The following is an 11,124-nucleotide window of genomic DNA, read 5'->3' on the forward strand; positions in this document are numbered from 1 at the left end:
TTTTTATTTTTATTTTTTTTTAAAGATTTTATTTATTTATTTGACAGAGCGAGAGACAGCCAGCGAGAGAGGGAACACAAGCAGGGGGAGTGGGAGAGGAAGAAGCAGGCTCATAGCGGAGGAGCCTGATGTGGGGCTCGATCCCAGAACGCCGGGATCACACCCTGAGCCGAAGGCAGAAACTTAACCGCTGTGCCACCCGGGCACCCCCCCCCCCACCTTCTTAGTGCTGCCTTTCCCCACTGGCCATTGGTTATGAGATTGAGGTCGCGTGTGCTTGGTGTTGTAGGAGGCGGTGACGTTCAAGGACGTGGCGGTGGTCTTCACGGAGGAGGAGCTGGGGCTGCTGGATCCCGTCCAGAGGAAGCTGTACCGGGACGTGATGCTGGAGAACTTCAGGAACCTGCTCTCTGTGGGTGAGGACAGGGGCTCTCTCTGCCTCAACGCCAGCCCCCTTCCAATATTTAAGACTTTGGGACTCTTACAGTGCTTCCCGAAACTTGGGGGGGCGGGGTGTCTCAGGTTCCTCATTCCTGCAGGACACCTTGTCTGTACCTTGTCTGTTTTTTTGTCAGATGACAGTTGCAACATCTTGGGAGGTTAAAATCAGTTGATGGGTGACGTCATTATTGTGTTGAATGAGATCGGTCAGAAATAGCGTAGCTCCTTGTCACCAGGATGTGCGCTAGAGACTGTGGGCGGAAGCAGCAAAGGAAGTGTGGCCGCAGTAGGCAGTGGTTAGGCGGAGGTCGACACATCTCCGTGCTTGCGGACTGGCTCACGGCGTACAAGGTACTTCGTACGGCAGGCCGCGGTCGGAATTTGGGGAAACACGACTTAAAGAGCATGGGGATTGTAATTCTGGAATTCCAATTTTTGCCTTCAATTTACTCACGTTGTACACGTGCCATTTCTTTTCCATAGGATACGAACAGTTCAGATTAGAGACCTTACCGTTGGGGAGAGAAGAGAAGCTTTGGGTGATGGAGACCGAAACCCAAGGGGACGGGCCTTCAGGTGAGAGGCGTGCAGCTCCAAGTCCTCACCACCTGCCCGCTGGCCACCGTGCCCGAGCCCCCGCCAGTCATTACCCCGCCTCATCGCAGCAGCTTTCCCAGTGCCTCCCTGCTCCCGTGGGCCGGTCTGTTCTGCAGACACGCGAGGTCACGGAAGTCAGCCCGTGTCACTCCATTTGTTCAGCCTTCCGTGACTCCTGTCTTGGTACAACCCATAACCCTCACGGTGGCCATTTGAACAGGAGTGAGAAGGCCTCCTCTGGGCTCGTCCTGACCTGTGGTCTCTGCTTTACCCTTGGTGAGCGCTACCTCCCCTCTTTACGGAGTTACATCCTCCCTGCTCTGGCCTCGCCTCTCTCCTCCCTTCCTTCATCTTTAGTTTGCATATCCCCCAGGTAAACCCAGCCTAAAATAACAGCGATCATAGTCATTCCTACTGGATATAAGCACCAAAAGCCAAAACCCAATCAAACAAACAAAAAGCCAGAAAAATCTGTCTGCCAATCGGATGGTGTAAGTAGTGAGGGGAAGGTCTTCCTGGTCCTTCGACTGTTCCTCTTCGTGTATCCTCTGCGGCATGAAGGTTTCATGCAGGCAGTCAGGCACGTTGGGGGCTTGCTCTGCCTGACTCGCTCCCTTGTTTCTATGTATAAACCTGACCCTGGGAGGTAGGAGCCCAGTTATTACCGTTGTCTCTTTGCTTCTTAATATGTAGCTTCCCAGTTGCTTTGCCTCCGTGTACGAATCCGTATTTTTATTTTTTTTGATTTTGGGCTTTTTATTGAAACGTATCTTAGATACAGAAAACTGCACAAATTATAAACGTACAGCCTGATGAATTTTCAGCATGGGAAGTGACTTGTCTTACAGGTCTTTTTACTGAGGTACAACTTAAATTTACACATCTTCAGTACGCAGTTTGAGGAGTTTTGACGAATGGATACTCCTCTGTAACCCATATTCCTCAGAATGCTGAGCAGATCTTACGGCCTGTTCTATCCCCATCTTCCTTATCAGAAGTTCTTTTGGGGCACCTAGATGGCTCAGTCAGTTGGGCATCTGCCTTCGGCTCAAGTCATGATCCCACGGTCCTGGAAACGCGTCCCGCATCAGGCTCCCTGCTCAGTGGGGAGCCCGCTTCTCCCTCTGCCCCTCCTCCTGCTTGTGCTTGCCCTCTCTCTCACTCTGTCAAAAAAATACATAAATCTTTTAAAAAATTCTTTTGGCAAATATCAGAATACCCCAGGGTTCTGCATTTTGTCTATCCATCTAGGTGCCCTTCTCCATCTATGAAGAATATTCTTGAGGTCTGTTTTCACCGCACAGAAACACAAACTAATGGGTTTCTTCTCCCTTAACGATCCTTGGAAACAAAAGCTCACAGAGAACGGTGCTAAGTGGATCCCACTGTCTTCACTCTTACCGGAGACAGTTGACATGAGCAGAATAAGGTAGCATGATCAAAGGATTATTTCAGAACATTGTTAATGTCTACCCTAATTAGAAATTCTGTGGCATTTGTTTTTTTTTTTGTTTTGTTTTTTTTTTAAAGATTTTATTTATTTATGTGACAGAGAGACAGCCAGCGAGAGAGGGAACACAGCAGGGGGAGTGGGAGAGGAAGAAGCAGGCTCATAGCGGAAGAGCCTGATGTGGGACTCGATCCCGGATCACCAGGATCATGCCCTGAGCCGAAGGCAGATGCTTTAACGACTGCGCTACCCAGGCGCCCCCTTTTTTTTTTTTAAATATTTTATTTATTTATTCGACAGAGATAGAGACAGCCAGCGAGAGAGGGAACACAAGCAGGGGGAGTGGGAGAGAAAGAAGCAGGCTCATAGCAGAAGAGCCTGATGTGGGGCTCGATCCCATAACGCCGGGATCACGCCCTGAGCCGAAGGCAGACGCTTAACCGCTGTGCCACCCAGGCGCCCCCGAAATTCTGTGGCATTTGTATTAACTATCTATTGCTATATAACAAATTACTCGTAAACTTATTGGCTTAAAACCACAAACATTTTTTACGGTTTCTGTGAGCCCAGGAATCTTGGGGCAAGTTTCTGGGTGATTCAGGCTCAGGATCTCATGAAGTCGCTGTCAAGGAGCTGCCAGAGCTGCAGTCATCTGAGGGCTTGATGGGGCCGAAGGGTCTACTTCCAAGATGGGCTCACTCACATTATTGTTGGCAAAATACCTCAGTTCCTTGCTTGCTGTTTGGGGGTCTCAGTTCCTTGCCATGTGGGCCTCTCCCTACAGCTGCCTGAGTGTCCTCAAAACATGGCACCTGGTTTCCCCAAGAGCTAGAGATCTAAGAGAGTGGAAGGCAGAAGCCACCATGTCTTCTATGACCTAACTTTGGAAGTGACATAGCATCACTTCCGCCATATTCTGTTGGTTTCATAGACTGATCCTGGTACATTGTGGGAGGGGACCTCTCTAGGTATGGATACCAGGAAGCAGGGACCACTGGGGACCATCTTGTGTGCTGACCACCACAGCACCTTTTGTACAGATATGAACCCACAAAATCTAAAAGATGATATTAACTGTCCAGGTTTATTAGAAAATCCAGCCAACTTAAGTGGCCATGATGGTCATAGGATTTTTACCCCCATGGGCTGTGTCCACTGTGGGATTACATTTTCCAGGGTTGTTTTTTTCTAGTTCTAATATTCATCAGCTGAATATTATATATTAGGACTTCACTGAAATAAAGGGGAATCCTCTCAAATCCAGCTTGTTTGATATGTGTTTACTGGCTAAACTAAGGTACCATTTCAAGGATTCATTATTAGGACAGAGGAAGTATTTCCTTTTACAAATCCATTCTTTTCACTTTTCGAGGATGTCCTCCCTTTTTTTCCGTGGGAACTCTTGGCGTCACGTGATAATCCATCTGTAAACACTAACGGACAGATTCGGCCTTTTCTAGCCATTTTTAGCTTGTCTTACACAACTCTGCAGGTGGTGTAATGTAACCATGATTTTAAGGCTTATAAATATGCAGGATTTTGTAGTTCTTATATACTTGCTGCAGAAAAGGCCAGGATTATTTAAAGTGATTATTGTTATGGACAAGGAAGTAAAGTCTCCCCTCTGTAAAATCTTCCCGGGACACTTTTTGTTGTCTATAGCCTTGTATTTCTCATTTGACCTCAGACATTAGTCTGGGTACAGTTGGAAATGAGTTTCCTTGGCCCTTAGTGGGCAGGGGCCTACTCATCACCTCTTCGTCCCCAGAGGCATGCAAAAGCCAGTGGTAAAGTCAAGCTCAAGTCTTCGCTGGTTGAATAAGGTCTCTTAGGGTGACTGACCTGTGGAATATTTCACTTGTCCACATTTTCACCTCTGAATCCTCTTTATCCTTCCAGGACTCAGGAATCAAAACGAGATAGGAACTTTCCAAAAAGCAGGATTCAGATACCTTTTACATGAAGATGTTATATGCTGGCAGATATGGGAACAATTTACAAGTAAATTAACCAGAAATCAAGACTCAGTAATAAATCTGCAAAGCAAGAAGTCCAGGTTGCCAAAACAAGGTGACTCCTTCTGTCAGATGTGGGCAGGAGAGTCTCCTCAGGTTTCTGAAGATGAAAACCAGGTAGTGAAGCTTCACGGGGAGAGTTCCCATAATATCAGAAGACAAGAGTTTCCAATTAAGACCACTGGGGAGTTCTGGAAGAATATCTATCTGAGAGAGACACACAATCATCAGAGTAGGTATCAGCAAGTTGATGTAAAAAATAAACAGTGTAAGTGTGACCATTGTGTTATGACAAGGATCTCACATCATCGTGATGGTCGGGAAATACACAAAAGCAAGCAGGCTTATAGCCACGATGATTGTGGAAAAGACTTCATGAGGAAATCATGCCAACATAGTATAACCCACTCAGGAGAGAGGCACCACATATGTAGTAAGTGTGGGGAGGACATTGGTGACAGCTCAGTGTTCTGCATTTGCCAGAACATTCATGCAGGGGAGAAATGTGGTAGGAATGACAAGTGTGGTGGGGGGTTCAGTCAGAGCTCACACCTGCAAAATCATCAGGGAGTCAACACAGGAGAAAAGCCCTACAGATGTCAGGTATGTGCTAAGAGCTTCAATCAGAACTCCTGTCTTCCCATCCATGAGACCCTCCACCCAGGAGGGGATCTGTATAAGTGTGACACGTGTGGGAAGGACTCCAGTCACAGCCTAGATCTCAACATTTGCTGTGTAGACGACACTGGAGAGAAATCCTCTGAATGTGAGATACGTGATAAAGGCTTCAATCAGACATCACACCTTCAAGCCCATCAGAGAGCCCACCCTCGAGACAAAACCTCCAAATGGGAGGCGTGTGACAGGCTAGTTAATCAGAATCCTGGTCCTCCTCAGAGGGTTCACACGGGAGAGAAACCATATAAATGCGAGGTATGTGGGAAGGACTTCAGTAAGGCCTCAAATCTTCAAGCCCATCAGAGAATCCACACCGGAGAGAAGCCATATAAATGTGATGTGTGCGATAAGAACTTCAGCCGGAATTCCCATCTTCAGGCCCATCAGAGAGTCCACACAGGAGAGAAACCATACAAGTGCGAGACGTGTGGTAAGTACTTCACTCAGATCTCCCATCTTCAGGTCCATCAGCGAGTCCACACAGGAGAGAAGCCATACAAATGTGAGACATGTGGTAAGGGCTTTTGCCAGAGTTCACATCTTCAAGACCATCAGAGAGTCCACACTGGAGAGAAACCCTACAAGTGTGATGTGTGTGGGAAGGGTTTCAGTTGGAGCTCCCATCTTCAAGCCCATCAGAGAGTCCATACGGGGGAGAAACCCTACAAATGTGAAGAATGTGGGAAAGGCTTCATCTGGAACTCGTATCTTCATGTTCATCAGAGGATCCACACGGGAGAGAAACCCTATAAATGCGGCATGTGCGGTAAGAGCTTCAATCAGACCTCACATCTTCAAGCCCACTGGAGAGTCCATACGGGGGATAAACCCTACAAATGTTTTGACTGTGGTAAGGGCTTTAGTAAAAGTTCACGTCTTCAAGTTCATCAGAGAGTCCATAGTGGTGATAAATCCAGCACACGTGATGAGTGTGGTAAAAGTGTTCTTCAGAATGCAGACTTACCATTTTCATCAGAAAATCCACACAGCAGAGAATATTTATAAAATATTGTGTTTTGATAATTCAGAGGTGAGCTGAATTTTTTTTTATAGTCATCTGAATTCCACTGGAGGAAACCTATGTGTTGTGTGAATGTAGCCAGTGTTTCCAGCAGAGCTCAAAATTTCACAGTCCTCAAGACCTAGAAACCCTGTCAGAATGGTACAGTAAGGTTCAGTTAGAACCTTCACATTCAATCTAATCTACACGGAGGAGGGCCTTAAACAGGATAAGTAAGGTCAGGATGTTAGCAAAAGTGTACTGATGGACACGACAAAGTCCATGTCCACTAGAAAAGAAGCTCCGTGGGGGCAGGAAGTTTGTTTACTGCTGAATGACCGTGACCTCCAACCAGTGCTTAACAAACAGTAGATGCCCTGGAAATGTCTAACTTGGTGGAGAGGAAAACCTACTCTAAATAAGATAAGTACTTAAAAATTTTAAGGAGCTTAACCCCAGTTAGTCATAATCAGTTGTACCAGGAAGAGGATTAATTATTATTATTAATTTATTTGAGAGAGTACGAGCAGTGGGGGAAGAGGCAGAGGGAGAAGCAGACACCCCCTGCTAAACAGGGAGCCCAACACGGGGCTCGATCCCAGCACCCCGGGATCATGACCTGAGCTGAAGGCAGACGCTTAACCGACTGAGCCACCCAGGCGTCCCCAGGAAAAGGATCCTTGTAAGAAGTTTTAAAACAATTTGAGGAAAAAAAAAATAAAACAACTCAAGGAAGTGACCACTTCATAAAAATACATAAAATCATGCAACCTGCAACTTGAGTGTCAGATTTTTTTGCAGTTGGCTCCTGTCCTCTGCACATCTTCACTTTTCCAGCAGTAATAAGTTTAAGTTTTCATCTTACCATTTAAGACTTTCTCTGTACGTACATCATCAGTTGTGTAAAGCATGTATCTCCCTGTCTCTTTTGGGTCTCTTGTGACAGGAACAGACTGAATGAAAAAAAGAGAAACTTGTTTTTAATTCTATAAAAGATCATAAGGAAGGGGTATGGAAAAGGGGGGAACATATTTTAGTATGCATTTTGGACATTGAACTAAGGCATTAAGGCACAGAGCATTCTGGGGCATTCTGGATACCACCCCACACTTCCTAGCTGTTTCAGTAGCTTTCAAGTTTGCTTGGTTGAACAGTTTACTTCAGTGTATATTTACTGGAGAGAGACGTTTCCCACATTATTCCCCCCTGGGCCTTACCTTCCAGGAGATTGGATACTTAAGTTCCATGTTACCATCAGAAATCCAGCGCCTGTAACACTGTGGTTTGTTGGGACACCTGGGTGGCTCAGTTGGTTAAGCATCTGCTTTTGGCTCAGGTCATGATCCCAGGGTCCTGGAATCGAGTCCCACAATGGGCTCCTTGCTTAGCGGGGAGTCAGCTTGTCCCTCTCTCTCTGCCTGCCACTCCCCCTCCTTATGTGCTCTCTCTCCCTCTCTGTCTCCCTGACAAATAAATAAAATCTTTCAAAACCAAAACCAAAACAAAACACTGTGCTTTGTCATTACCAGATCCTAGGGTGGGCTACTGGATCTCCTGGCTCTTTATATCAGGATGTTTTCGGTTATAAGAAATAGAAAACCCAGCTCAGACTAGCTGAGACAAAAGGAGAATTTACTGGTGGGCATAATTAAAAAGAATACGGGTAGGACAGGACATAGGCCCAGTTGAAATGGCTCTGGATCAATCTTGTGATTTCTCACCCCTGCCCTTCTTGTTGACTTGGTTCTCACATTCGTTTTTTTCCAGTCCACTCAGGAAATTTATTTAATGCTCTGTTAACTCTTCTAGCACCCCCCCCCCTTCTATATACTTCTAAAGCATTTGTTCTCTGAGCCGCTAGTCCCTGTTCGTCAACCTAGAGGCTTGGCGTTTTCCTAAATATACCATATCTAAGTGCAAATATTTATACGGTTACCGTGAGTTACTTTTTGCCATTTTTATCGTGCATCTGTGTTCTGGAGAATCTTTTTCTTTTCCCCCGTGTAAAACTAGATTTTTTTTCCCTAAAAACTAATGCCTGAAAATGTTTAGATAAGCAAAATAAGGGAGAAAAGGCACTAACGTGCCTGACATACGTAAACAATACTGAACATTTTGGGGTATCTGTGCATATAGTTAACAGATCTTTTTGGTCTTACAAAACTAGGATAACATGCATACTATGTTGTAACTTGATTTTCTCCACTCACGAATATGTTGGAAACATTTTTCTCTCAGTATTGGTCTATAACATTTTAATTGTGTGGTATTCTGGTGACGCAGACATATCGCATTTTAACCAATTTCCTACTAATGAATGTTCAGTTTGTATCTTCCAAGCAGTTCCATGAAAAATTAGAACAGTGACATCCATCTTTATGCTCTTGTGAAGAAATTTCTAGAACCAGTGCTGTATCCAAGAATAATCACTTTTGGATTTGGTGTATACTGGGCAGTTATCTGCGAAAAGTACCCAAGACTGCTCGTTTCCCTAACCCTCATGAGTAAAGGCTATACAATCTTGATGGGATAAAAATAGCCTCCTGGTATTTGTCTTGCTTATCAGAAGAAAAGAAATCCTCTGTGGATAAAGATACCAGACAGAGCCTCCACATATTTTTATAAACAATGTCTGGCATTAAAACCTAGATTAATTCTTTTCAGGAAAAATAAAGATTAAATGACCCAAAACAAAGAAAAAGGTGATTGAAACTGACGCGTAGTGATCCAGAAGCTGGAGTTACCAAACATGGATTTTAAAATAACTTCTATTATGTTCGTGAAAATATGGAGAATTTCACGAGAGAACTGCAATCTATTAAAAAAAAAAAACATCAAACAGTCCTGGATTTGATAAATACAGCGACTCATTAAGAATTTAGTAGATGGACTTAAAAGCAATTTAGATGTGGCTGATGCTGTTTGATCTCTAGCCTGAAAGCTCCGTGGACAGAGGAACTCCAGGGCAGACACCATGTTTTATTGTGTGATGTCTGTGCAGTGAACACTTACAGAAACAATGAGGCTTCAGAGGATAGGATCCTTGCTGGAGAGAATGAGTTTTTGGAGCCCTTTGGGCAACAGATCCCAGGCAGACATGAACAAGTCTTGCTTCTGAAAGTCAAACCAGACAACTCTGCCAATAAAAATCCTTCCAGAGATTTCTTTCCGAATCAGTAATTCTGGAACTTTCGGTCCTTGGTAATTAGGGCCTAGGTAGTGCGGCTGCACTTGGGAGACTTGGAAAAGAAAGAAAAAAACATGGAGGATTTGATTCAGAAGCACAAGGAGAGAGGTGAGAATGACAAGGGTCTCAGGTGGGGGCAGTCTTTGCAGGTAAGAAGAAAGGTGAAGATGTCTTCAAGGAAAAGGGTGTATGAGGAGATGTTTCAGGCAGGAAGGAGCCAGTTGTCACAGCTGGTTAAATGGCGCACTTCCTACCAGGTTATGCCCAGACCGCATAGTCAGAAGGGTCAGGCAGACCTGGTTTTATGGATTCTTTTCCGTCATTTCCCTTCTCCTGTTCCAGAAGAAGACAGTTCAGCGAATTCCAGGGAAGTGAAATGTCTTTTCATCCCATACCTTGTGCAGTCTCAGAGATGGGTATTTCTGTCCAATGAAGGAAGCTTAACATCCCCAGGGAGTTGGGGGAGGGGCACTGCAGGGACATCATCCTTATGTATTGGCGCCTCGGTGAGGTAAGTGATGGTAATCCTCATTGTAACGTAAGAAACTAGGCTTGGGGAGGTTAAAACCATTGCCCCAGTTCACACAAGTAGCAGGATTTCCACAGGTTGTCAAGATTCAAGATTTTATTTTTATTTTATTTTTTTAAAGATTTTATTTATTTATTCGACAGAGAGACAGCCAGGGAGAGAGAGAACACAAGCAGGGGGAGTGGGAGAGGAAGACGCAGGCTCCCAGCGGAGGAGCCTGATGTGGGGCTCGATCCCATAACGCCGGGATCACGCCCTGAGCTGAAGGCAGACGCTTAACGACTGTGCTACCCAGGCGCCCCAAAATTCAAGATTTTAATTCTTAATTATGAAAAACTTCAAAAAGAAAATATAGTGGTTCCCCACATGCTCATCTCTCAAATTCAAGTTACCAGGATTTTACCACATTTGCTTAATCTATCCCCTTTTACTTTTTATTTTAAATGCTGAGACAACTGAAAGCAAGTCCCTGATATATTATTTCACACATTTCAATAGCCATCTCTTTAATATTGGCTATTTTGTACAAAACCAGAAAGCCCTTATCAAACCTAACAAAATAATCACATTTCTGTGATTGCTTCAAATGTTTCATTTTAGTCTGTAGTTTTTTCTTTTTTTATTTTTTTCTTTTATTTTTTTATTTTACCCTCCTGCATACTGTTGTTGTTGTTGTTGTTTTCTAACTTTGGTATTGGGATTATATTGGCCACTTCTGTTTTCTGCCAGAGATTGTGAAGACTTAGTTCTGATTATTTAAATATTTGGTAGAATTCTCCAGCGAAACCATCCGGGCTTGGTTGTTGTGCCTAAAAATACAAGTGTGAACTCAGCGGCTGAGGTTTAGATGCTGGTGTGACCACGTAGCAGTCGTGTGACCTTTAGGCGTAAATGAACCTCTCTGCCTCTATTTCTTCATTGTTAAATGAGGCTAATATTTGGAATGTTATGAATGAAAGAATACATGTCAAGCAGTGGAAACTACCCAGCTCACAGTAACAACTCACGGATCTTTGTCTCACCAGTCTAATAGACGGTGCGTGGCAAGCATAATTCTTAATCGTTACACACCAAAAGCAGCCCCCTGAGATCAAGAATAACACAAGAATGTCTACTATCACCTATTATCTATAATTATGGATTTTAGCCAGTGCAAGGAAACAATAAACAAGGAGTAGAAAGAAAATGAGTTATTTGCAGATATTATCCTGTATGTAGAAAATCCAA

At 44.3% G+C, this 11,124-nt stretch overlaps 1 protein-coding gene across 1 annotated transcript in view; it reads left to right on the forward strand.

Moving 5' to 3' along the window:
- The window catches only part of ZNF233 (zinc finger protein 233), a 22,611-nt gene extending 16,410 nt beyond the window's left edge, over positions 1 to 6,201 (forward strand). Inside the window, 4 exon segments of the mRNA XM_040634123.1 lie at positions 290 to 416; positions 925 to 1,017; positions 4,388 to 6,052; positions 6,055 to 6,201. Coding sequence (XP_040490057.1) covers positions 290 to 416; positions 925 to 1,017; positions 4,388 to 6,052; positions 6,055 to 6,083 — 1,914 coding nt within the window. The 3' untranslated portion in view covers positions 6,084 to 6,201.
- The last annotated feature ends 4,923 nt before the right edge of the window (positions 6,202 to 11,124 follow it).

The sequence above is a fragment of the Ursus maritimus genome, unplaced genomic scaffold (genome assembly GCF_017311325.1).
Source record: "Ursus maritimus isolate PB19 unplaced genomic scaffold, ASM1731132v1 scaffold_19, whole genome shotgun sequence".
NCBI classification, from domain to species: domain Eukaryota; kingdom Metazoa; phylum Chordata; class Mammalia; order Carnivora; family Ursidae; genus Ursus; species Ursus maritimus.